At 41.0% G+C, this 27,020-nt stretch overlaps 3 protein-coding genes, 1 long non-coding RNA gene and 1 other non-coding gene across 9 annotated transcripts in view; 1 reads left to right on the top strand and 4 right to left on the bottom strand.

Annotated features, from left to right (window-relative positions):
- LOC135615832 (alpha-glucan phosphorylase, H isozyme-like) overlaps positions 1–6,067 on the bottom strand; it is an 8,013-nt gene extending 1,946 nt beyond the window's left edge. The window contains exons 1-12 of the mRNA XM_065114843.1: positions 5,898–6,067; positions 5,412–5,614; positions 5,164–5,343; positions 3,667–3,843; positions 3,492–3,577; positions 2,882–3,071; positions 2,427–2,519; positions 1,572–1,756; positions 1,347–1,464; positions 1,137–1,268; positions 615–833; positions 324–527 (exon numbers count right to left, since the gene is read on the bottom strand). Of these exons, the coding sequence (XP_064970915.1) occupies positions 324–527; positions 615–833; positions 1,137–1,268; positions 1,347–1,464; positions 1,572–1,756; positions 2,427–2,519; positions 2,882–3,071; positions 3,492–3,577; positions 3,667–3,843; positions 5,164–5,343; positions 5,412–5,603 (1,776 nt within the window). The 5' untranslated portion in view covers positions 5,604–5,614; positions 5,898–6,067. The remainder of the gene's footprint in view (positions 1–323; positions 528–614; positions 834–1,136; positions 1,269–1,346; positions 1,465–1,571; positions 1,757–2,426; positions 2,520–2,881; positions 3,072–3,491; positions 3,578–3,666; positions 3,844–5,163; positions 5,344–5,411; positions 5,615–5,897) is intronic.
- Positions 6,068–7,340: 1,273 nt separating this feature from the next.
- LOC135613723 (uncharacterized) lies at positions 7,341–8,799 on the bottom strand. The gene is made up of 3 exons (XR_010487361.1): positions 8,566–8,799; positions 7,832–7,913; positions 7,341–7,710 (listed from the first exon to the last, which is right to left on the bottom strand). It is a non-coding gene; the product is annotated as an uncharacterized LOC135613723 (long non-coding RNA).
- A 2,412-nt stretch (positions 8,800–11,211) lies between these two features.
- Positions 11,212–16,792, bottom strand: LOC103990192 (AT-rich interactive domain-containing protein 2-like). 4 transcript variants are annotated; one of them, XM_065114840.1, is made up of 3 exons: positions 16,649–16,792; positions 15,379–16,075; positions 11,212–12,223 (listed from the first exon to the last, which is right to left on the bottom strand). In XM_065114840.1, the coding sequence occupies exons 2-3, from the start codon at positions 15,907–15,909 to the stop codon at positions 11,399–11,401; spliced, it is 1,356 nt and encodes a 451-aa protein (XP_064970912.1). In that variant the 5' UTR covers positions 15,910–16,075; positions 16,649–16,792; the 3' UTR covers positions 11,212–11,398. The 4 variants fall into 4 exon arrangements, with proteins under 4 accessions (XP_064970912.1, XP_064970913.1, XP_064970911.1 ...); XM_065114841.1 differs by having other exon boundaries at positions 16,653–16,787; XM_065114839.1 differs by having other exon boundaries at positions 16,532–16,670.
- A 457-nt stretch (positions 16,793–17,249) lies between these two features.
- Positions 17,250–21,277, top strand: LOC135581580 (pentatricopeptide repeat-containing protein At3g09060-like). 2 transcript variants are annotated; one of them, XM_065114837.1, is made up of 3 exons: positions 17,250–19,452; positions 20,440–20,574; positions 20,750–21,277. In XM_065114837.1, exon 1 carries the CDS (start codon positions 17,315–17,317, stop codon positions 19,427–19,429), a length of 2,115 nt encoding a protein of 704 aa, XP_064970909.1. In that variant the 5' UTR covers positions 17,250–17,314; the 3' UTR covers positions 19,430–19,452; positions 20,440–20,574; positions 20,750–21,277. The 2 variants fall into 2 exon arrangements, with proteins under 2 accessions (XP_064970909.1, XP_064970910.1); XM_065114838.1 differs by having other exon boundaries at positions 19,958–20,574.
- Positions 20,126–20,198, bottom strand: TRNAK-CUU (transfer RNA lysine (anticodon CUU)). The gene has a single exon. It is a non-coding gene; the product is annotated as a tRNA-Lys (tRNA).
- Positions 21,278–27,020: the final 5,743 nt, after the last annotated feature.

The following is a 27,020-nucleotide window of genomic DNA, read 5'->3' as shown; positions in this document are numbered from 1 at the left end:
CCATCTGGAGAATGAAATGCAGCTGGACCAACTTACTTCAACGTCATGCTGAAACAATTAGTACTTTCTAACATGTTGCTTAGAGTTTACCTGAATAGCTAATTATTTGGTTTCAACAAGCCCAGTCACAATTCATAATTTAATCATCTGGACACTACCTGGTTGATGATAGTGGAGTTATGTACAGAGACAAAGTACAATTGCATCAGTTTTGCATGTCACCTATTGATAGTGTTTAAAACATAAGTAGATTCAGCACTTTTTTGAGGCCTTCTAATGCATGCCTCCCGTAGTGAATTTGAGGTTCAGATCAACATTTGTACCTTTAGTTTCTTGTATCTGTAGACTGTTCCCAGAATGTTCAGAAGCTGTCTTTTGTATTCATGGATCCGCTTAACCTGTATGTCAAAGAGGCTCTTGGGATCAATGGTGACACCAGTAACATGCAATACATACTGTGCCAGGCGTTGTTTGTTCGCCATCTTGGCTGAAGCCCACTCAGCATGCAATTCCTCATTGCCAGCAAACTGTTAAAAATATCAGCAGATTATGTGTTTGGTCAGAATTCGGATGCACAGAGCATATCATGAAAACAAACATCGCAACATACGTACTTGACGGAGACCAGAAAGGAGGTCTAAATTTGTAATCCATTCATCTGTTTTAAGCCATTTGGTGATAATGTCACTTAACTCGGGGCTACAAAACCGGATCCATCGACGAGGTGTAATTCCATTAGTTTTATTCTGAAACTTCGTAGGCCATATGGAAAAGAAATCTGCAAATAACTCTGACTTCAGAATGTCACTGTGTAACTGGGCTACTCCATTCACCTGCATATATTTTTATCAAACTTACTCACAAATATCATGGTAACCAAATAAACTGACATACAATAACAAGCCATAATGTCCCAACTGCTATCAAAGAAACTGATATTCACCAGGAACATGAAGGTAAAATATTGTAGACCTCATGAGCTAATTGAGTTGATAAAGGGTAAAATAATGTTAAATAGCTAAAAGTTTTTGCCTTCTTGATCAGCACAAAGCCTGTCACTATTAGATCATGAATCCCAGCTATCAAACAGCAGCAGTTGAGAATTTAAATGACTCATTTCAAAAGGAACTTCATACCGTATGAGAAGACACTACACACAAATTTGCCATCCGCACCACAGGTTTAAGAGGATTGGAGCTATCTAAGATTTGCATAGCAGGGAGTTTGCTCTCCATGCCATTTAAAGAGGAGCGAATCATTGCCATAAACTGCAAAACCAGAATACTACAACACATTAACTTAAGGTTACAGTGAAATGGAGATAGAAGCAAACAGAATCAGAATACCCGCTTATCGATCTCTTCAATGATTTCCATATGTCGTGGAAGAAGCTTATACATTATAGCTTGGGGCCATTTCTCCAGTGCCTCGGGAAGAACAGTGTGGTTGGTATAAGCGACAGTTCTGAAGCAAAATTTTGAAGAAAATCTAGGTCAAGAGTATTGATAAAAGCATCATGGCAAAAGCTTTACAACACCTTGTCGTAACATAAATGAAATTACTAAACACACCTTGTTGTCACATCCCACGCCTCATCCCAGCCAAGTCCCTCATCATCCATGAGCAATCTCATCAGTTCTGGTATGGCAAGTGTTGGGTGAGTATCATTCAGTTGAACAGCAACCTTGCTGGGGAATTCAGACCACTTCCACGTCATGTTTCCTGACCTCCTCTCCTTAAATCTCATTATGATGTCCTGCATAGTTCACCAAAGTAGTATCAAGGAAGCAGACAGAATTGCGAAGTGGTTTTGGTAACCTCATACAACCACAGTATGTCATGACCCGAGCCTGATGAGCTAATTAGCCTATCAACTTCATTTGGTCTAAACTACTGATCAAAATGCTTAAACTGAAGTTGATAGTAGTACACTCATCAGACCCTTATAAGTCAATCTTAATCTTGTCCACTCCCGTTGTGGGACTAATCAGGGGTGTTACACAGTAACTTCAAGGCAATTAGCCTATAAGCAAAATGCAAACTAAAGGAACAACATGAACAATCTTCTTCTGCAAGTATAGTATTTTCCTATTTTCAATGTGCTAGAACCAAGATAAGTTCTCCAAGAATCAACCTACACGGTTGCAGAGGTGGGTGTGCACCCCTGGTCATCACTAAAACTCAAAGTCTGTGTGGCCCACTTATTCATTTATGACCAAAATGACACACAAGATTCACTATCTACCACCCATTAAAATGGTGGAGACAAGAACCTAGTCTTTCCCTGCGTGTCACTGGCAGAATATATGACAATCAATGTCAGTGAGTCATGTATGATAATGCAATAAAACCAAAGTCTCAATGATTTTCATTAGATGGCACCTAATCAAAGAATACTGCAGATCAAGCTGTTATATTTAACAAACCTGCAATGATGCACTGCAGAGGAAAAATTGTTGCTTCAGTCGCAGCATTTTCCCATTTTCTGTAGCATCACCGGGGTACAAAACTGCACATATCTGCAACCAAAATTAAACTGGTCAAGGCCTTCTCAAGTGCCTACTATAAATTGATGCAATTAACACCAACTGAATTTTTCATAATTTCAAATGATTAGATGTTGTAGAGACCAAATCCATTTAAACTACTTAATCTTAAAGCCCCAGAGAGCTTACTATCATAAATGTATGCAAAAGAACCACAAAGAATCACCAACATATATCATTTGAAAAGAAACATATGAAATATGCAATTCGCCTGGACAAGCTCATAGGTCTTTGAGCTTTTCTGATGACATGTAAAACTTAGTTTAGCTTAAGATGATGAGGCCACACTATCCAGTCTATATTGGTGACTTTTGTATAGATAATAAAAGTTATACCTGCTGTGCTCTTGAGTGAAGCTGAGAAGCTGATTCATATTGTCCCTCGTTAAACTGAAACAAATTGAAGTCTTCAGCACTAGCCTTTGCTTCCCAAAGGCGAAGACTAATGGTATTTTTTGTCTTGTATCCAGGTATTGGTACATCATATGCCAATGCCTGTATTATCTCTCCTCCAACCCATTTGCGACTTAAAAATGACAAGAAAAATATAAGCGCATCAGTGACAGATACCAGTGTGTCTTTGTTGGACACCAAAAAAGAAGGGCATAGATTGGTAGATAGAAAGAGTTCTATACAAAATTCAACAAAATAAATTCCATGCTTCATCTCAACAATCTGCAAACTCAATTCAAAATTCAATTTGTGCTTCTTTCATGCACTCCATATTGACCATACAAGTCCACTCAACATTCATCATAACCTTGATGTATTTTTGAATAAGAAGCAAATGAAATAATGACATCAAAGGGCCAGAATTCTCAAAGTAAGCAAACTGCTTGTGCATATGCCTACAGATCATTTAAGAAACAACAAAGTAGCAAGTAGAAATTTTAGCTTCACTTTTAACTGCTTCAGAGAAACAAAGTGCCAAAGTAAATGCACTTACGATCCTGTGGGGGAGATCTCGACATGGCCAAAAAATCTGATAGGATACACAACATCATGCCTGACAACCTCCCATGGACTGAACTTCTGTCAAAGTGAACATCAACAGACACCAGTTTTTTTATAAGTCTTTTATGATAGTAAAAAATACAAAGAGCTATAAGAGCAAAAAGTACCTCAAGCCAATCTTCAGCTACCTCTTCTTGGCCCTCCTTAGAGATCCGTTGCTTAAATAACCCATATCTATATCGTAGACCATAACCCCAAGCAGGTAAGTTTAATGTTGCCATTGAATCTAGAAAGCAAGATGCAAGTCTTCCCAAACCTCCATTTCCCAATGCTGCATCTTTCTCCTGCAAAGGCATGTCGTATGTAATTTCCAAGATAAAATAATGACAACATACCAGTGCCTTGATACAGTCTGTGAAATTTTCATCCATGATGATAATTGTCAATATATAAAGTTCTACATGACAGAAGGAAACGATAACGAGGAAACTAACAAAGGTATGGTCTTCAAACATAGACAAGTAAATTCTTTGCCACCGGAAGCATACAACAGCAACATTTTCCATGAATTACTCAAAAAATTGAAAACAATTACTGCATGGAAACACATATCCATGGTATATTCTTGGCAGCATGTTCAAAATGTCAGGGATTGATTATTGGAAAAAATGAATATACTAAAGCGGTTACATTAAAGAAGTAGCAATAAGATGATAGGAAAACAATAAAAGAAAGTTGCAGTGTCATGAAGGGAAGTTGCTTTCAACATGCTTTATATGTAAAATAATAAAGCTCACTTTGAGCATCAATTCAAGAGAAGATAATAATTGAAAGTTAAAGGAGCTTTATGTTGTTCTTTACTTCTAGGTTTAAGCATATTGTAGATTGAATAGAAATGGCCAGCTGTTGACAGAAACTTTCCTGATGCATATACTCGATGTCTTCTTTCTTAAAAAATATTTGCAAGGTAAAGCCATGCCTTATATCCAGATGGACCTCTACTATAGATTGCCATTTAGATTATCTGCTTTGAAATTGAGAAATCCAGTATCATGACCACAATGTTACATAACTATAGTCTTTCCAGGAAATTCTATAGTAGCTGCTGTCAGAGAAAATGCATTCCTCTCTTTCCCTTCACCTTGGGTCTCAAAGAGGGTTTTATTAGTCATCGTTCTTCATTCCTGCTGTAGATGAGTACATTTCATAGTTTCCATCAACAGAATTTCCAGTTGCATATTGCGTAAATAGAACTTCAATTAGATTTTAGATGTGCAGATGATGTTTCTGTAAAATAGCATTTACTTGTTAATTTCTAAAAGAATTGGGTTTAGATGATGCCACTAACAATTATCTGAACTTTGTCTATGATTGATAGTTGCAAAGTCCTAAACGATTAAGATTTTTGAGAATTGAGAATAACAGGAGTGGGAGCCTTTTTATGTCACTATAGCAAGTAGATAAGTTAAAATCTCAGGTTGTGATTAAGAATATAAACCCCATCCCCATCCCATAGCATCCCTCCTCTTCGTGATTCCTCTCTCTCTCTCTCTCTCTCTCTCTCTCTCTCTCTCTTTCATCTTATTTATGTGTAACACCTCTCCAATATTAAGACGGCCTAAGGATTGACAAGAATGTGAGGACTGACCGAGGAGATATAGTACCTGCTCAACAATTTCTTCAAGTTCGTGACCCAATTTATTTAAAGCGTCAGCATATGCACCCGACGCTCCAAGATTTCCGATGGCGTTAGTCAGAGCACGACCCTGTAGGTACTCCATCGACAAGTAATATGTCTGCTTGGGGTCAATTCTGTGAAAATGGAGGTAAGTCTCGTTCCACCTCTGCAAACCGTACCACCAGATGATCAGCAAACTCAAGGATGATGAGTACCAGTCCCCTAAGGGCTCACCTGAATCAGGAGATCAAGAACGCTTTCTGCGGTGGCATAATAAGCTTGCTCTGGATCAAACTTGAGAGGGGAAAAGTGAGGGCTATAGCGAGCATGGTAGGCGATATTGGACGCGATCTCCGACGATTCTTCTGCCAAAGGATGGGCGATAGCGGGAACCTTTGTGGCATTGGTTTCTTTGGTAGTTGCCATGGGAAAGCTCCCTAAAGAATCCATAACCACGACATGTGAGCTCAGCAATATGTATCTCGATTATAATTTTAGATGTTCTAAAGTATTTCTTGTCTTTTGCTTTTCGACAAAAGCTTCGAATACGGATTAAGACCCGAAAAAGGAAAGAAGGAAATGGCCGGCTACGATATAAAGAACTCGAATCATCAGAAAACACAATGAAGTTGGAATGGATTATAAACAATCAAAATCATACCACGCGAACTGAGAGAAAAAAAGAAGAGGAAAACAGAATTGAGTTGGAAGAGAAGTAACCACTGTGTCCGACAGCCGAGTGAGGCCACAAAAACTCGAGAATGGGGTTCGCCTCTCTTCGCGAAGGCGCGGCCTTCAATCAAAAGAGCGTACTAATCCTAGGCGGTGAGTCACGTGCGGGAAGCCGGGGATCCAAGATGAGAATGCATTGAAGGGGGAAAAAGAATGGCCACCCGAGGAGGAGAAAAAGAGATGGAAGCGAGATATTTTTTGTGCAGCGTCCGTGACTCGATGAAAAGGCGAAAGACGTGGGGTCCCGGGAACGAACGGTTTCAGAGAGAAGCGGACAAAAGTGGCGGATTTTGGCGTATTGTGAAGAGGCAGAAGCCTTCGATAAAAGAAAAAAAAAAAAGAAATATCGAGAAGTAATGAGGGGGGTGACGGGAAAGAGAGATGGCTGATGAAAATATCGAAGTTTCTCTAATCAGAAAAAGAAGATACGGAACGAGTGCGATTATGAATCGAGCACTGCACGAGTGAATCAGATATTTATTTTTCTTTTCCTCCCGATAAAGGGTAAAAAAGAACAATAGGATATTTTGGATGCTCAAAACGTGAAAATTTGGACCTACTGCTATCTCTGGTGGTAGTTCACACGGGGACCGTGACTTGAACGGCTTTAGATGTGAACCGTTCGTTGCAATAAGAGTTGTCATATCGATCTGATTGGGCTGTGTGTGTATATATATATATATATATATATATATATATGGAGGTAGGATTTGCTATGCTGATGTCTTGAGTGGATATATTGTATCCGAGGAAGCGAATAGATACATCGTGCGTGTCCGGTTAAGCTTGAGTCGGGCTTGGGCTGACCTGATCATGGTAGGCTGATTTTAATTAGTCATGGGCTGACCCGAACAAGATAGGTCGGGTTTGATTAGGCGTCGGTTGACCCGACCAAAGTGGATCGGGCTCTAGTCAAATTTGTGTGATCATGACTGACCAACGCTTATTATAGTTTAATTATTAATATTGACGTCAAAGCATGTACGGTCTGGTAATAGAGATGGAAAACTCCCTAAGGAAAAGATTTTACCACCAGGTTGTGTTTCATTGGCATCCAATTACAGTCATCTTCTTGCAAAAACCGAATTACTGCCAACATGAAAAGGTCAGGTAGCATCCCACTCAATCAATTCGAGCTTCGGCCGACTCGAAGGAACGGTGCAGCCGACACAAAGCTGTGATCGACTTAAGAACGATGTAAGGATGATATAAACACAAGGCCAACTTGAAGACGTCCCAGACGTGTGATCGATTTGATGGTGTAGTCATATTTTAAAGGCACGCATGATTTGAGAAAATGATAGTTTTGAGGGGTACAATCGCATTAACAATTCGACCGTCTTAAGGACGCAATCAATTTAACAACAAAGAAGATTTGACAATGTAACCAACGATGCGACCTTCTTAAAGATATAATTTGATGATGCGGCCTTCTTAAAGACATTGTTCTTCAAGGTACGATCAATTTAAAAACATGATTGTTTTGAAAATGTCTTAAAGGCGACCGATTTAATGATGCTAACTTGAAGACACAACTACCTTGAGTGAGACCACCTCGAGGAAACAACCGACGTGAAGAGGTTAACCGAGTCATCGTCGACTCGGACGAGCATGGGTGAGAGTATCTTTCGGCACATTGTGCCAAAAAGAAATTCATAATTGTATGGATCATGAAGCTTTCAACCGCACAAAAGAAAACGTCATACTTACTTGCTACCGTCGACCTGAGCTGCTTCTGCAAATGACCGAGCATCCATGTTTCCAGTGCTTCCGACTGTTTAGACAACGAGAACTTTGCTTTCTTGCAGCCATATAAAGTGCAAATACTTGAAGATAAGTACAATATGGGAACTGAACAGTTAGCATAAAGTTTATGGAACAAAAAACCAAAGTAAAATAAGCCTGTAACTTATGGATCGTACCTCAATAACCCTTCTTCTTGGCTAAGACATTGTATGGATACGTCAAGCTAGCTTGCCATCATTAAATGGAACTCCACTGCAACTGTTGATGATGATATGAGGCCACAAGAAGTATATATGAAGATACTAAGAAACTGATACAGGTTTAGAAAACGAGATGATATCAAGGAAAAAAACATTTTGGGAGCGCAGGAAAGCCTTAATATATAGAATAAAGTCAACAAGTTTTCAGGTTCAGCATAAACACTTCAAAGACGAGCATTGGCATATCAACTTCATTTTTGGAATAATAATAATAATCAGGGGCTTCATTAATTAGAAGTATTACAGCCAAAGATATTACATATACTATTATCCCCAGAAAATTAGTTCAGAATCACACAAAATAAGTCATACATTACAGGCTGCAAGACTTTGGTCACTGAACCAAAAAGAGTAGAATAGAAGAATAGTAAATCATATCAATTTTTCTTTGTTGTGCAGATGCTCATTATCCGATAAAATTGTTCAATATCACAAACAAGTTAACAAGGACATGAGATTCATGAAATTTCATATAAATGATATATAGCATTGGTGAATGATTAAGATTATATTTATGAAGCAAATCAGGCATGTCGAGCGTAACACTGTTTCTTGGTACTATAGTTCGCCTCATGTTGACCCCCTCAACTTCCAGAGGATTCCTAAACCCTAATTCCATTTATCTTGAAACAGAGGAGGAAAGAAGTTACCTAGACCATGCTGGCGAAGGACTCGATCCACCCATGGGCCGCGGAAGGCATTCGATCGGAATGTCAGAGGGCCAAGGCTGACCCCAGCGTGGAGACCTTCGCCCTCTCAGACGAGAGGATCTCCAAGAAGCTCGAGGCCGGTGGCTCGCTCTCTTCCAAGAACTCGCCCGAATCGCCCGTTGTTGGACGAAACCATGTTCGGAATGAGAGAAGGGCGTCCGAAGCGAAGGAATTCAAGGAGACGTGACGAATTCGAAGAAGCTCGGGCTCCATGGCTCGTTCTCTTCAAGGATAACCCCTGAAGCCCGTCCTTGGGCCGTAGCTGGAGGAGATCGAGCCCTCTCGGACGCGAAGAATTAGAAGAAGCTCGGGCTCTGCGGTTCCCGGTTCAAGAACTCGCCGGAGAGCCGTTCTTGGATGAAACCGTAGCGGGAGGAGACGAGAGTCGGATCCGCGGCTTGTGCTTCCAAGAACTCGCCGGAACCGCCACGGGAGTTTGCGAAGCCAAGAACGTGAGGAACTCGAAGAAGCTCGGCCTCCGCGGCTCGTGTTCCTCCAAGAACTCGCCGGAAGCGTCGTTCTTGGACGAAACCCCAGCGGGATGAGAGAAAAGCTTGCGAAGCGAGGCCCTGCTCCGCGAGGCCGCCCTCGAGACCTTCCCGAGAGAGAGCGATAACAGAAGGGTGGTCCGGCTCATCGACCTTTATATAGGGGTACGGGGGGGTGAATTGCGCGGGGTTTTCGAATTTACTAGAAACATTTTGCGATGCTTTGTGCTGATTCAATAACATAAAACGGAAAATATTTCTTGTTTCGCAAATTTACTTGGAAAATTGTTTTTTGGCTTATCAAAGAACATTCCTTTCTTTATTTTTTGAATACAGTATCTTTTATATTCAAATTTTGATATTATCTCTAAAATATTATGAGTTCATTTCTCACTCTCTCAATTTCGCTCCATCTATTTTTATCTCTCGAACCAAACCAAAGGGTTGTGTAATTGGACCAATCAAGAACTCCAATACTTATTTTCCTATTAATCTCATACCAAACCTGATTAAAATGCTTTCATGATTCAAATAGGCCAACTAAGATACAGCAAATGATTCGACCACTATTGTTATCATTTACCATTCGAATAACAATGGATAAATATCTATAAATTCCATCCTATTTGAATCTAAATTTGACTAACCATTCAAGAACTTCAAACTCAGAATCCAAATCCGACGCATATACTTACTGTTACTCAAATTTGTTTCAAGCCTGATTAGAACTCATTAGAATCCAATTCAATTCAAATAAGGCTGCAAAGTCGACTACAAAATTTCCAACCTTCTTTTCTCTCATTTAGCATTTTTCTTGGCCAAAACGGTCAGCCATTAGAATCATCATCTCAGCTTACTATTTGCTAACAGAGCGAGCAATATGACCTTAGAAGAATAACAAAGAATGAGATAAGCAGTACGCTTCAATCACGATTACACTTCAATCATACAATATATTGAGCTAGTGTATACCAAGAGGCGAAGGCAAAAAAAATACAGAAAGGTTTTGAGTCGATCTGTCAGTCACTAGAAAATTCACAGCATTAGTCTTAACATGTCACTAGTGTTAGTTGCATGTGTAAGAGATCAAAGTACACCAGAGAAGTTTCTTTCCGGAAAGAATTGTTGCAACAAGGAAAACACAAAATGAAAGAGGCTCAAAACTTTACAGAAGGGTTTCCCTTAAAAAGGAAAAATAAGTACTGAATCAATTCTACAAATAGAGATATAACCTTCTCGGTTGAAAACCAAAATGATATACTGAATCATTAGTACCACAGTATCAAATATAAGGAGGATTGCATGCCACATAATAGCTAATGCTACAAAAGACTGAAAAGTCAAACATCATGAGCAATTTGGCTAAACATACTTAGTATATATTAACTCAGCTAACAGAATGACCAAATAAAATTCAAAAACCTCGGAAAGTGGAGTTAGATACTTATCTTGCTGTCACTTATGTTCAATTGACCTGCATACCAGAAAATTCCAAAAGACTACTAAATGGATGCCAACTTAACATCCAAAATCTTTAAACTTGAAGGTTATTGACAATCATCTTAGCATCTCATCTGGGACAAAGCACTTGGGTTTTTCTAGAAAAGCCTGCAAAACTTACTCATGGCCTTGGGGCTCCTCTCCTTTACCATGCTAGGAAAAATAATATTGTAACAGATGATGCTATATTAAGATTTCTTCACCTTTTGAGACCCATGGTAAAAAATAGAACCATAGGAGGACATCACACTCCACAGTAGGGTTGTCATCACACCTTACAAAGGGTTGTCATCACACCTTACAAACTCAATTTTTTATTCATTTCCGACACAATCAGAGTGTGCATGGACATTATAGAATTATGAGATTTCATCATGTCAAAAATTAATCATCAAACTGAAAATTCAAGGTTTCAACTGCTAATTTGATTCTCCCATGTGAAATATTATGATAGTTCATGTACATTTATTTTCCATCAGATGGGACAAAAACTAAATGAAATAACATGATTTAGACTGTTGATTTTTGAACAAGCTGATGAATGGGATAGTGAATTTCAAATATGATAGTACCTTATATGGAGAAACACTTGAGGAGGTAGATCAACTTCAATGGGTAGAAATCAAATTTTAAATATCCAGTATGAGTTTTAAAATATCTTAAAAACTGGCTAAGCATCAAGTAGCCCAAGAAGAGCTACTCTCTCTCTCTCTCTCTCTCTCTCTCTCTCTCTCTCTCTCTCTCTACACATGTATAAGCCTTCAAATTGAATGCAGGAACAAATATTAGGCTGCTAAGGTAAAGGACTTTACGCTATTAACACCTGAAGAATCTTGATCATGATTCCTCATCAGTTTTGCCTTTTTCTTTATCACTATTCTTTTCATCCTTCTGGCATCTTCACTGTGTTCATTATCCTCTTCATCTGTGTTGATATGCTCAGGTGTCAATCTACTTTGATTGCTTGTTCGTCGCAGAAGATAGACATTGAAGTAATAATTTATAAGATCTCGTCTACTTCTGGAGATGAAGTACTTCGAGGCAACTTCCCAGAAACAGTTATATCCTGATTCATTTTTTAGTCTCTTAAGTGCATCAAAGCTCATCTGTTCCTCATTTGTCCATAACTGTGAAACTTCTTCACCCATACCATCAAAGCCCCAAGCAAAGAAAGCTTGACCCAGATCATCCTTAAGTTTAAGTCGGGCTTCACTCACATGAGACCTTATGCAGACCACAGATCCTGGAAAGGAACAGGCACAATAATTTAGCTTTCCTTTCCCAATAACTAAATCACAAATTTTCCTGTCATCCCCTTCTGCTGGCCAAATTCGAGTACCCAACCACTTCAAGGTATTCAAATCCTCGTTATAATTAGAAACATCTGTTTCACTGGGTGGGGATGTCCAATCAGGCACATCTGCTTGGAAGTTTGACCCAAATCCAATGCGTTGCCTGCGGGTGCAAAGATGGCGTATACTTTGGTTTGCATTCTGAGCGATCCTTTCAGACCTCCGTTTTGGCTGAGTTGGCACCTCAACAGAACCAAGCTTCCCACTGTTCTTCTTCTGTGATCCTTCAGTGGAAACTCTGCCAGTTCTTAGCTTTCTCTGAAATTTGAAACAATTCAGTTGATGATGGCACCAACCAAGAAAAACACTAATAACATTGAGAACTCAAGAATTCATGAACTATAACCAAAGAAATTTTTTCCAAAAACAACAGACAATTTACTACTGTGATAAAACAAAGAACAAGCAAATGATATTTTAGTGTTTTATATGACCAGAGGATTTTGCAGTAAAATTCATAGCTAGGAATTGACAATTAAGACAGATTTTAGTTTCTCACAAAATATGTGACTTCAAGAGGACTAAATTGAATTACAATTCAAAATATCTAAAGTAGGAAAGCAGAGAGCAAGCCAAGGATTCATATATTACAGAAGACAATAAACAGAAGCAAATGGAAACATGCCACGAAAGATACCTGATTGCTCACCAGGATCAGAAAATTCCAGTAGACAGAGAAATCTTTAATAATGAGAACTGCAAGGCACTTCAGCTAAACAAAGGGCCTTGAAATTACGTCTCTCTCATGCCCAAGTCTAGAACTTAGGCTTGCATAAATCTGACTCTTGTGCAAAGCAAATCGATCTTATGCTATTCACTACATGTGAATCTTGAACAAGGTCAAGTTCGGTCACCACCTATTCTGGACCCACACCCAGACCAAGCAAAGGTAAAATTTGGATGTCAACCTCCCCATTGGAGTGGGTGAATGAATCCAGGTCAATTTCAAGTCAGTTTAGAGCTTACGTTTCAAGAATCAACTAATTCATAAGGTAAAAGGATGTAGTAGCATATACAATCAAAAGAATAAAAAAAATTAAACAATGAAATTTTTCCCCAAAAAGCAAGAAATAAAAGAAAATTATCATAAAAACAATAAAAAACCTAATAATTTGGATACACCACAAAATTTTAAAGAGAACGTCAATAGACACATAAAACCAATCAATTTCTGCCAAGATTAATAAAAGTCAATGAACGCATAGATAAATATATAATTTATATTGTATATTACATTAAAAAAAATAAGTAAAATATAATTTGGTCATGTGCAGGTCTGTGCATTTTCTTTGACCAGTATTCGGAACCCGCAAATGAACCTAACTTAGACACACATCCAACCACAGTCTTCGGTCTAGGTCAGGCATGGATGTACATGCTCTTACATGCTCCTTACAGGCATACAACTGGAAACATTATATACATATATATATCACATAAAATATGAGGATATGTTATCCATATATTTCTTTTCCTTTTCGAATACAATGCAGACATATGCACGAGTCAGGTTGTAAAACATGGTTGTCAATGTCCAGATTACTTCGGATATTGTTCTAAATGAACTTTGGGAAGTCAACTTACCAGCTGAGAAACTAGACCATACAACAATTGTAAGTGGTCTTAGTTTAACAACTTTACACATTCCATATATATTGAATATCTGTGTACATGGTTCATCTCCTTTTTCATGTCGAAGATAGATAATCATAAAAAGTAAACAAACAAGAAGGATAAAAGAAAATTTTATGATTTATTTAAATAACAATAGAAGATATATCTGGATTGGTTAGTGCATTGTTGCACAAGTGATAGATCTCAAGTTCGAGTCCACGTGTGAGCATCATGTATGCCATTTGTCGTAATGAAAATTTATTTTAATTTTTTTTTTAAAAAAAATAGAAGATACATCTTGTATTTGTGCAATACCATTTCTCCATCAAAGATAATCTTTTATAAACATTAGACAAAACTTCCAGTAAAGTAAATCTTTCAGAGCTTATTGCTCCCTGTACTATACATGGAGACTAATTCCTGTAAAATAATCTGATCCAAATAGGCCTTTAGTACTTAAAGAAGCATTATTAGGAAATGGTGACATTCTTCCAGTGTTCCAAAGTCCATAAATGTAGGGATTCCATCTTAAGATTAATTATTTTTAGTAAATAACCATATCAAATCATGGTTTTAGTTATCAATTTGAGTGGGGGGAGACCTCTTCTTTTAGTTTCCCAAAAACAAAAAAAGTAAACCTTTATTCTTATAAAGAAAGATGTTTCGAAAAAGATCATGCTCAAAGCATTAACTTCGTAAGAAACACAAGAAGGGCATCTTAGTTTAAACAAGTGAGAAAACAAGATAATGAACCCAACAAAACCATCATACTGACTGGCAGTTACAAACAAAATTAAGACCTGCTTGACAATAAACAAAGTACAAAAGCACAGACATGATGCACTCGTCCTCGAATTAGCATAAGCAACTAATGGATACGGTGTTGCATAAAGAATTAACAGATATGGAGTAACAAACATACTGACGTCGAACTAGGACCATGGTCATACCAGAAGTACAACATCTAAGCACCTTGACCTATTTAAAAGATAAACAAAGATGCTGATGACAATGACAAAGAATAACCCAAGTATAAGAATTTAATGCTAAAGTGTCAAAAGTTCAAAAGGGAAAACTTGTCATACACAAATCCATGTTTTACAGGACTTGTAGGTAATGACATATCCCATAACCATAAATCCAGTCAAAAACATACTTTCTTAGTCGTTGTTGCTGCAATTCCATGTAATCCATGTCTTACACTGACTTCACTTATACCATCTAATAAAGTGGTTAATGAGATAAAACCTAGAAAAACAATTTTCATGCTTGACAAGTCACTCAGTTTTCCAAGAAAGACTACCATCTGAAGTGCTTGTCTTTTAGCTATGGTCTACGGAATAGAATGATAGGACGACTAAAAATACACAGTAACTTAACCACAGTTGGTTATTTAATTCCCAAGAGAATATCATTTGAAGTGATTAGCAATTAACTCAATCGTGTCTCTGTTTCAACCAAATAAAAAGGCTACACAGGTCATCTGCTAATTGGTCCTAACATGGACTTTTCTGGTCATTACTCAGTTTCGTGAATGAAACGACTGCAATTGAGATCTTCGGAACAAAGTCATCACTCGTAGATCCTCTGTGGTGTTTATGTCCGTTGTATTACATGACACCATAAGTATCAGAGGATCATAATGGAAGATAAAAAAAGCAGATTCCGAAATTGGTTACCCAGCAAATGTAGTAATATAATGCATGCTTTCTACAAGGAACAATAAGAGAAATAGTCTACATCCAGTTCATACTAAAACAACGGGAATCAGAAAAGGAACAACATCAGCAAAAAGTTACCTCGGGAGGAGGAGGAAACTCGCTCCTCCTAGTCGCATCATCCAAGGTCTGAAACAAAGTCTCCCGAGCTCTCAATGCCTGCGTCTCCAACCACTCTTCCTCCGCCGCCGCCATCGACCGGTTACGAGGATCCATAGCCATGCCTCTCAGCAGCGCCAGCATGCCGACGAGTTCCGATCTAGTAGTCTTTCTTGACCCGGAAGGGCTCGGGTCCCCTTCGCGACCGGCCATCCTCTCGGCCGACTGCCTGACAGCGACGTCGGCATCGTACAGGCCGCCCTCGTCCGCGGTGAACGAAATCGGATCCGACGCGTCGGGAAGATGCGAGCGGGGGAGCGATTCCGACTCGGGAGACGGAATGGGGAGGAACTGGTGGAACTCAGGGGCAGTCGAGAAGGCGGTCGAGGCGACGGGGATGCGACGGAAGAAGATGCCGCCAAGCCCTTCTTTCTTCTCTTCTTTGTCCTCCTCCGTCGGGATTAGGAGAGGGTCGAGGGTGACGCCGTCGTCGCAAAACGATAAGCTGGTCATCGGGACTACACGTCGCCCGCCTCCGCTCGCACGGGGCTACCGATGGAAGAAGAGATGGATGGAGAGAGTGAGACAGGGAGAGAGCGCGAGGTCGGGGGAGATCAATTTATGGAGAGACCGCCCGAGTCGAAGAAGTTGGCGCCTATTTTTTCATTTCAGCAGACACCTGACAGGCCAATTGAGGACAAGAAATAAGGAGTATGCTTCCGCCTCGGCAGACCACTATCTCCACAATCCATTACAGAAGAAGACATCGAACCATATTCCACAGAGCCTTTTGTTCATGATTCCTTTAGCAATTAAAAAATAGAGATGTATTCTTTCCTCTCTACATCAATGTTACACGACATCTGCGTTTACCGATCGGAAAGCGTATGACCGAATTGGGGACATCCACAGCCACATTAATCGGGATAAGGCCTCGGAACTAACTCATGTCCGAAAGGCTACCCGAGCAATTAGGGTTTTGTTTGGAGGAGTAATAAAGCCTGGGTGGGCATGGAAATTAAAGGAAATCCAGCATGAGGGTTACATGTAATCGTTTGATTTAGACAAGCTAAGCTCTACAGAGAGACATGTCTTCCGTAACCTAAGAAACGAAAAAGAAGGGAGAAGAAAATACCAGTCAAACCGTAGAGAAGCATGTAATTTTTGGGCGTCGAAGTGGGAAGAGAGAAGCGGAAACCGAGTATTATTAACAGCAATAATACAAATATGGCCAAGGAGAGGAAAGACTCACTCACACACAGCGGCCGAGGAATTTGGGGGAGCGAAGAGACCCTTCGAACCTTATGAGCTGGTATTATGAGGGGCACACGAGAAATTTGGAGGCGCTAATAAAGAAATGCTACGAGGGCAAGAATTCGGGCGGTCGTCGTCGGAACCTTTTAGACGCTGTGTTGGTGGAGTCCAAACAATACAAAGGACGGTAATACATGGGTTTTCTTTAGTGTGATTGAAAGGACAATAACACCTAATTCTTGGTTGCAATATTCCGGTCGATACCCATTGGTTCCGTGTGAAAAAGGCCGCAATGTGTCTCGCCTTGTTTTGCCCATCGGGCGTCGTTGCAGACGATTTTACCATGTTGTCCCCGTGGCTTCGGCCTTAAAATAAGGATGTTGGTTGAATTTACTGGATTAACCTTGGGGCGGTGGGGCTACGACCGATTGCACGAAATCGTATCAAACAAATAAAGTCCTACAGCAGATATCTGACCGTCCATCAAGTAGTCTCGGGAATCTCGACGCCTCCTACATGATTCCTGATCCTGTGGGCATGATCTTAAATGCCTCTGTTGAGCTTCGTGCATGTCCGTTTTATTTCTTTGATTCAAACCTTTTACGCATTGTTGTACGCACCAATTCGAGTCTTGGGTGACGAGACCGGCAGCGGAGCGGTCCCGATGGCGGCGGCCGAACCTCCAGCCTGCGCTTCCCGCCTCCGCCACCTCGTCGAACTCATCGAGCTCAAAGCGCACAAGGACCCCGTCGCCGCCCTTTCCCACCTTGACTCCCTCGCCGCCCACCATCCCTTCTCATGCCCCTCCCCTTCCCTTCTCTTCCGCCTCCTCCGCGCTGTCTCCGCCTCCGCCCCCTCCCACCTTCCCCGCCTCCTCCGCTTCCTCCGCCACCACCCCCGTTGCCCCCGCTTCTCCGAGGCGGCGGCCCTCGTCGCCCTCAAGGCATTCTCCCGCGCTCTCATGCCCGACGAGGCCCTCCGCACCTTCCGCTCCCTCCCCGACATCTTCCGCTGCACGCCCGGCGTCCGCTCCCACAACGCCCTACTCGACGCCTTCGTCCGCGCGCGCCGCTGGGATGAGGCCGAGTCTTTCTTCGCCTTTTTCTCCGCCCGCGCTCGCGTCCGCCCCAACCTCCAGACCTACAACATCCTCATCCGAGGCCTCTGTGCCCGCGAACAGCTCGTCCGGGCGCTGGAGCTGCTCCAAACGATCCGGTCTGGCGGTATCGAGCCCAACCACGTCACCTACAGCACCCTTATGTGTGCCCTGATCAAAAGAGGTGATTTGGACAAAGCACTCGAGGTCTTCGATGAAATGTGCGATAGGAAGGTGGCTGCCGACGTTGTATGCTACAATGTCCTGATCGATGGGTTCTTGAAGAATGATGAACTCGACAAGGCTATGGAGATGTGGAATCGAATGGTGAGCGACAGGGCAGTTAGTCCGACCGTGGCGACCTATAATGTGATGTTGAATGGTCTTTGCAAGCTCGGCAAGTTCAATGAGGTGATGGAGCTGTGGGGTCGAATGGTGGCGAACAGCCACCGTCCTGATTCCTTCACCTATGGAATTCTGATTCATGGATTATGTGAGTCCGGGAATGTGGATGGGGCATCACGAGTCTACACAGAGATGATGAAGAATGGGTTTGTTCTTGACACTGTCACCTGCAATTCTCTGCTTAATGGCTTCTGCAGAGCAGGGAGGTTGGAGGAGTCTTCGAAGCTGTGGGAATCAATGCAAAGTGCAGGGCACTGTAACACTGTCAGTTACAACATTCTGATTAGAGGCCTCTTTGAGAATGGTAGGGTAGAAGATGCTATCATCCTCTGGGAACAGTTGCAGCAGCAGCAACATAAGGCTTTGCGTCCAGATTCGGTCACTTATGGTGTTTTGATACATGGGTTATGTGAGAATGGGTACATTAACAAGGCATTGCAAGTACTGAAGAAGGCAGAAGAAGGTGAAGATAAGATTTTGGATGTCTTTGCATATACATCTATGTTAGATGGTCTCTGTAAAGACAAGAGAATCGATGAAGCTATTTGCGTTTACAATCAAATGGCTAAATGTGGTTGCAGACCAAACTCGCAAACTCACAATGCCCTTATAAGTGGCTTCTGCAGAGTATCTAAGATCTCAGAAGCCATCCAGTTTTTCAATCAGATGCAAAGCAGTGGTTGCTCTCCTACTATTGTGACATACAACACCCTTATCGGTGGTCTGTGTAAAGCAGAAAGGTTCTTTGAAGCTTCTGTGTTTACAAGGGAAATGATGGAGAAAGGCTTCAAACCTGATACGATCACATACAGCTCGTTGATAGATGGTCTTTGTCGAGATAAGAAGCTTGATGCTGCTCTTGATATTTGGAACAGAGTTTTCAATATGGGAGATGGAGCTGATGTCATTATGCACAACATTATCATCCATGGTCTTTGTTCTGCTGGGAAAGTGGAAGAAGCCTTACGTGTTCATTCTGAGATGAAACGAAGAAACTGCACGCCAACCTTGGTCACCCATAATACGCTCATGGATGGACTTTATGAATCTGGTGATTGTGAAAAAGCATCGACTGTATGGATTGAGATGCTAGAAGTTGGATTGGAGCCAGACATCATCTCTTACAACATAGCTCTCAAAGGCCTTTGTTCATATAACAGGACGTCGGAAGCGGTTCAGTTGTTGCATGATGCCTTGAGCCATGGCATAATCCCATCCACCATTACATGGAGTATACTTCTTAGGGCAGTGATGAAAGAAGGTCCTGCTCAAACATGATGACTATGAAGTTCTGCCTCAAGGTCAGCATTCTATCTCTTCGTTAACTTTTTATTGTGTTTATTTTGTTATTCTGTTGTTAGCTCACATTTACATGGGATACCCCAGAAGTTCTTAAATTCTCAGAATTCACTCCTATAGTCCCACAGCTAAAATCTTTTCCTTCAATGTCATGGATGGAAGTTATGATAATGCTTAGAGGCCATATTAACAATCAGAATAAATTTCGATACATTATTTAATGCATAGAAGGCTCTTTTTTCTGGACATCAATGTTGCACCCATTTCACATTTATATCCTTCCTCTCATATTTTCATTAATGATGTAGCTATCCTTCTTAATGTTCGTTATAAAGACTTGGTACCTGAATTTTCCAAAGCTTCTTGGATACTGCAAGTTATTATTTTGATTTATTCTATCTGAGATATGTTCCCTTTTGTAGGTCAAGTTTACAGTCTACTATTTGGCTTCACCTTGTATGTATGCCAACTATTAATTAACCTCCAATCTAACATTGTCATTAGCAGCTTAATCAGAGACTAGTTTCTGACACATCAAGTTAGCGACCATCTCTGCTTTTCCTTGGCTCAAGTTGCAGCAATATTTTTCTTTAGCATCAGGGTGTGTGACTCAATGTGACTCAATTACACAACTTTCAACACCAACAACAAAGCCGTTTTAAACATTGACTAAACCGCCCACCATGGGGCTCAAACCCATGGCCACAAGGTTAAGAGCCTTGCACTCTACCGACTGAGCCGGATGGGCTTGTTCAGTTGCACAAAGTTGGGAATGTATCATCAGAATCACAACTGGATTCAAAAGCAACTTTAGCTTGTATGTAGCAAACTACAAGATATTCTTTCTATGGATTATCTACATGCATCATTTCATCTTCAACTCTGGGCACACAACATGCTGCACCGCAATACTGATATCAAATTGGTGAGCTGTTATCTACTCCTAGATATTTGGCTTTTCCTGATATCAAATTAATCGTCAATGGCAGGCTGTTCTCCCATATGAACCGAGAAAGCAAGCCCGCGCATTATCAGCCAAATGCTGCAAGTTTACACCAATTCAACTTGTAATTATCAAAAAGAGCATTGCAGATCATGGCAGCAAGCAAAGCCATTAGCACAGGGTATACGCATTGTTAAATATTTGATCCTTCACTGCTCTTCATAGTGTATCTTATCTTTTGTCAGTCCTCTACGTTCTTCTCTTTCTGAAGATGCCTTTGTCTTTCAAATTCCTCATGAACAAGCATATATCTAGCTATCCCAATCTGTCTAAAATCTTCTTTTTTCCATGACCAGTCTGAATATCTTGGCAAATTATGTGAAGGCATGTACCAGACTCTCCAGGTGCTCTAATATCTTCTACAAGCCAAGCAAGAGAGTACTATTATTTATTTAAGAAGGCTTCTCTAGTGTAGGAGACGCTGACATTGGCTTCCTCAAGCTTTAGGAGTGTGTTTTTTCCAGCTTGAATGATCTTGGCATTTTCATCCTCTGCAAATGGACTGGGGAGCAATGTTCATTGACAAGGTGGTGAGAGAGATCCTTTGGATGTTCGAGTGATGAACTGACTGATTAGTGAATTTGTAGCTGTTCTTTGCTTTGAGAAGATATCCTAATGCAAGGATAATTGTTGCAATCTTATGGTAAAAAGCTAAGAGATGGTGTTGGCCTGGCAGCATAAGGCTGGGGAGTATCCTCAGTTTTGGTCTTCACCTATTTATTTTCTTGGAAGGAATACTTCTGATGTGTGACAAACTATTAAATCTGTAACATCTCTGACTAGTTTCACATCGAAAGTGAATAAGACTAAGATTGATTTATAAAGGTTTGATAAATGTATTACTATCAACTTCAGCTTAAGTATTTTGATCAATGATTTAGATCAAACGAAGTTAATAGGTTAGTTAGTTCATAAAGTTTTGGTCGTAATATTTGGTATCAAAATCCGATCTAACATTTGGATATGATGAGGGGGTTCGAATAAGAAAGGGTTATCCATAGATGGAGTCAGACGATTCGTCATTGTTTATGATATTTCATCACACTGATAAGTTAATAAAAACTCACTGCTTGGGCGTCATGAAGGTTTGAGAGGGATGATGATAACCTTTTCAAGATTTCATTAGTCATGCCCACTAAAGACAATTTTCATACCTACACCTACTAAAAGTTTGAGACAATTTTCATACCTACACCTACTAAAAGTTTGGGTCGGAACTTGTGAAGTTTATGTGGGATCCAGGTGATGCAGATGTTATTTGCTGCGGTTCTTCTACCAAAGCCTTGCTGTTGTCCAACGTTTCTCTACCTAATTAATGTTTACAATGACTTGGCAGCTGCAGCTCACATCCGTTTATAAGGACGTGTTGGCCTGTAGTGTCACTACATGCAGACAAAGTTCTACCACTGAGAGAGAGGCAGAGAGAGAGAAAGAAGAAGATGGGACATGGAGGCCCGGGTTTGGACTTTGATGTTTGCCCTGTGCCTGCTCGCAGATTTCACCGAGGATGGACTCCGCACTACCAGCTCGACGTAAGTATGCGAGACTGGTGACATGCAGCACACATCTTGTTAGGCTCAGTCGAAATAGATCAAAAGAAGGTTTGGGGTGATCAAAGGACTTGCCTTGGTTGGGCCTGTGCAGGTGGTCATGCGGAATGTGACGCAGCTCTGCTCCACCAAGACCATCGTCACCATGAACGGGCAATTCCCTGGGCCAACTCTGTCCGCGAGGGAGGGCCACGCCGTGCTCGTCAAGGTCGTCAACCACGTCCGGTACAACGTTACCAGCCACTGGTGAGCCGCCACATTCCACTTGTTCCCACTTCGATCATGATCTTGTTGAGATTTGATTGATTTGATTCATAGTTATATTGTTATCATGATCTAGTGGTTACATGATGATTTCAATAACCACTTGAATCATGATCTAGTAGTTATAAGATGATTTTTTATAACCACCTCATGATCTAGTAGTTAGTGTGATTGTCATTAGGTCCTATAAATAGGATCGTAGTTCATGTAGCAAGGTATTGATATAGAGAAAGAGACAGATAGAAAGTCTGTGTGCATTTGGTATCTTGTAAGTGTCTTATCAATCCTCCTGCTTTTAATACTACATCAGTTTTCTTGAGTCGAAAGGTTTTTTTTTACTCGTATCGTAGTATTCTATTTCTCCTTGCTTCTCCATCCCCAACAGGTAGTATTCTGTTTCTCCTTGCTTCTCCATCCCCAACAGATCTTCTACCCACACAGGCACAAACACATACCGCCGACACGGGGTGGGCCGACGGACCAGCCTACATCTCCCAGTGCCCCCATTCGACCAGCCCATAACTACGTCTACAACTTCACCGTCACGGGGCAGCGGGGCACGTGGCTACGCGCCACCCTTCACGGCGCCATCGTCGTCCTGCCCAAGCTCCGAGCCCCCTATCCCTTCCCCTCACCTCACCAGGAGGAGGTGGTCATTCTGGGTAAGAACAACGTAGTGTACATCAATCATGCCAACGATGATTTGCTCAATCCCTTCTAGTTCAAGGGAGTGGTGGAAGTCCGACAACGAAGCTGTGATAAACGAGGCTCTCAAATCCGGCCTCGCTCCCAATGTCTGATCGATAATCTTGGAGAGAGGATGTGGAGAGGCTGAAGAACGAGCGAAGAGACCCAACACTTATCACCAAGGTAGGAGCCGAGCTAGTGATGTAGTTGGAAGAGGTCTAGCAGTGACTTGCTGATTACGTCGAACAATTGAAGATAGTCCAAAAACAACAATCATTGCATAGAGGACAAATTGCTACAACTCACCTGAGAGTTTGACTCGTTGTGGACATATAACTCAAAGCCCGTTGGGCAAGTTGTTGCGACCAATGAGTGTGATCGAGCAGTTGGCAACCCTGAATGAGCAGAGTATAGGCAAAAAGCTGAGGGCTCAAAGGAAATATTGGAGGCCAAGAGGATGATGATACGGAGGTAGATGATCATCGACTACAAGACATCTTTCATGTTTAGGAAGGGTCTGGAGAGGTCGGGGGTCACGTTGTATCATTACAAATGCTATATCACCTTAACTTGTTTCAAGATGAGCTATCCTAAGGTAGCGATTGAGGAAGTCATATTCACTAAGTATCCTGTGTTAAATATCAGATTTTGATGATTAAACTAATTGATTATATTTAGATGTTTAATTGTATTTTGAGTGATGCAGGTCTACTCGATCAGGATTAGATAGTTGACGCAGGCGGATTTAATGTTGCGCCGGAGGAGATCACGTTAGGATATTGGACGACAAAAGGCTTCGGACGTCGAGAATCGGGCCAAGGAGAGCGGAATTGCACTAAGGATATCGGGGTTGCGGAGGTCAACCGCCGATTGGGCAACAAGCCGCAAGAGAGGACGATGCACTGAAGAATCGGACGAAGTGCCAACCAATGACGTGCCGAGCAACAGAATGTCAATTCGCGTTGTAATAATTGTCTAGATCGGAGTAGAGTTTTGGCTTGTATGTGCATGATTAACTACGATAACGATGAAGACATAAAGCGAAACAAAGTACCGAAGTCAAGCGCGAAGGATTCATTGGGAGTTCGAGAGTTCGACGGAAGTCCGAAAGTTCATCGGGAATGCTACTGGAACTAGTCGAGAATGAGTAGAGAGCTTGCCGAAGGGTTTTTCGGAAGCTCGCCGGAAGGTTCGTGGGAAGTTCGCGGAACTCACTGAGAAAGATCGGAGCTTGCCGAAGAAGCTCGTTGGAACTCGCCAAGATCAAATCGTGAAGTCTAGGAGCTTGCCGGGAGTCCACATAATGATTTCCGAGAGTTCGCCGGAAGACCACCGGAAGTTTGTCGGAAGCTCGCCGGAAGAAGTATTGACTTGCGGACTTTGTAATAGCTTAGGAAATATCTTTAAATTCATAGTTAGCATGTTAATTAGGGTTAAGATTAGGTATATAATCCAAGTATGGGCCCGAGTTCGAACTGGTTTGGGCCAAGTTTGGAGCCCAACCAGTGAGCTGAAATAATGTAGACGGTGGCACCGTCCAGAACCCGAGAACTGGGCGGTGGCACCGCTGGACTGAGCGGTGGCACCGCCCAACACCCGAGAGGTCCGACGGTGGCACCGCCAATACGCTGTCTGTCAGACATAGACAGGTGGTGGTACCGCCAGCCTCGGAAACCCAAGAGAATTCAAAATTTGGAGCCCAAATTTGAATCCTCTTAGGGCCTATAAATACCCCTCAATTCTCAACTGAGATAACAACCTTTGAGAAGCAAGAGATTGAGATAAAAGTCTTAACAAAGCCTTTAGCAAGTTTTTGTTTTCAATAGCTTGAGTGTTCACCTCCCTCTTTCTCTTTGAAAATTTGTAAGAGTGTGAACCACTTGTAAAAGGTTGTAAGAGGGGTATTTGTCCTTCCCCTTCAAAGTGATTTGCTAGTGGAAGTTGGGAGCCTCTTCGAAGAAGACTTCGCAAGTGGATGTAGGTCATTTTGACCGAACCACTTTAAATTGGTATGTTCCTTGAACGTGTGAGTTCTTACTTTCTTGAAATTATTATTTACACTACTGCTAGTTTTCGGTTTTCATCTACTCAAGTTACTATTGAAACGAAATCTCCTCGTATTTACGAATTCAGTTTCAAACTTACAAGTTTTAATCCGCTGCACTAATTCACCCCCCCCCCTCTTAGTGTCACTCCGATCCTAACACCCTGAAATTCAAAATGTTTTAATAGCTACCCAAGTCCCTTTCAACGATGACTTTGACTCACCACTTCACCTTGATGCTTAGTCTGTTATTTTATTGCGTTATGTTGGTCTTCACTATGTTATTAAGTTTGTATAACTAATTTAGTCCTTGTATATTTACTTTGTTATATCATCGAGCTTTTTCACTCAACCGGTCTTCTGCTTTTGTAGGCTAATGTCTCATCTTAGATGTAGAGGCCCAATCAGGTTGGTGCAATCTTTTTAAAATAATGAACTCTTTCCTTGACTTATAGTATTTATACTTTAAAATTATTTATTTATTTTTGACAACTAGCATCGATGACATGGAAGATCATATTAGTTATAGGTGTCATACAAACCAATCATATGAGTTATGACACTTGTAACATACTATGATGATCTCTTTGCTTATTATTACTAGTATTTTATCATATATTATCTGGATGTATATTGTGACATCCTTGGATCTGTGCAATGGGAATCGGATCGTGATAAAATCACAATAACGAGATCGATTCGCTTTTAAACATAAATCCTAAATCATCCCAGTCACATGTTACTCGAGAAGAATATCGAGATAACCAGATAGAATGATGCGTTGTATACTCGTCTTTATGATGAATGTGGCTGGTCTCATAATTGCTCATATATGGACACTAGAGATATAGTGCAGATGCTCATTAGAGAATGAGTTCCCTAATTGATCCGCTTATAGAATGTTGGATGGTTATTGATACCTGACGTTAGACCGCAATTTCATAGTCCTATTTGTATGTTTGGTCCTTAGACTTGAGACACCAAAATTGTCTTGTATGAGTATTTCATTCTTTAACGTCGGACTTATAGGTTTAGAAGTTTTAGATCTGGTACAATTGATTCTCAAGAATGATTATCAATCTTACGAAGGCAATTGAGTGTCAACAGATGATCATTCACTCTCAGTATCACGAGATGAATATCTTGTGTGTTCTCGCTCAGATAAAATTCGTGGCTAGGGTCGTTCAGAATGAGAGAGAATAAGTTCTCTAGAAGAATCCGATTAGAGTGAGACTCGAACAAGATTTCATATGGGCCTGACGTTATCATGCTCAATATACGGTCTCTGAGATATTAGATGGATAAAGGACTATAAATATATGGTAAGTATTGATAAACAAATCCGATGGATTAAATCCTCTTGTACCATCTGGGAACTATGGCGTAGTGGTATAGTACGTCTATAGTCGATGAGTCGAGTGAATTATTATAGAGATAATAATTTACTATATCGGAAGGAGTTCTGGCAGGATCAACTCATTGCCAGCTTAGTATCAGGCCTAGAAGGTCAAACACATATGATGGATATTGCGATGAGTAAAGGTGCGGATATGAAATATCCGCGGAGCCCCATCCTATCGATAAAATCCAATTGGATAATTGGATGAGATCCAATTGAATAAGTTGATAAGATATAATTGGATGATTGGATAGAAATCCAATGAGGAGTTGCCCCTCCTATTCTCATCTCATCCTCCTCCTTAGCTCTGGTAGCCTTGCGATGCGTGTAGAGAGGGAGATCTCACAGCGATCTAAGGAGAAATTCTCCTTCATCCACTCCATCGGATCCGAAAATTTCGATGATATATAATCTCCTTATGTAACACTTCTAATATGATATATGCGGTTTTTCAGTTTTACGATTTTCTCATGCATCAATCGTCACAAAACGACCAAGTATTTGACTTTGAAAAATCTAGTTTTTATTTTTTTTTGCTACGCATAATATGTCGACCCGTGATTTCCCAACATATCAAGGATTGATGCTCAGAGGATAGTCTCCCTGATCTAACCTCAAGGAAT

This window comes from Musa acuminata, chromosome BXJ2-6 (assembly GCF_036884655.1).
Source record: "Musa acuminata AAA Group cultivar baxijiao chromosome BXJ2-6, Cavendish_Baxijiao_AAA, whole genome shotgun sequence".
NCBI lineage: Eukaryota > Viridiplantae > Streptophyta > Magnoliopsida > Zingiberales > Musaceae > Musa > Musa acuminata.
This window is presented reverse-complemented; position numbering and strand designations above follow the sequence as displayed.

Excerpts from the sequence above, each read along its gene's own strand:
- LOC135581580 (XM_065114837.1), top strand. The coding sequence starts at position 17,315 with ATGGCGGCGGCCGAACCTCCAGCCTGCGCTTCCCGCCTCCGCCACCTC.
- LOC103990192 (XM_065114840.1), bottom strand. The coding sequence starts at position 15,909 with ATGACCAGCTTATCGTTTTGCGACGACGGCGTCACCCTCGACCCTCTC. Across the intron at positions 12,224-15,378 it reads AGTTTCCTCCTCCTCCCGAG|AGAAAGCTAAGAACTGGCAG; the intron begins GTAACTTTTTGC and ends TTCAAATTTCAG.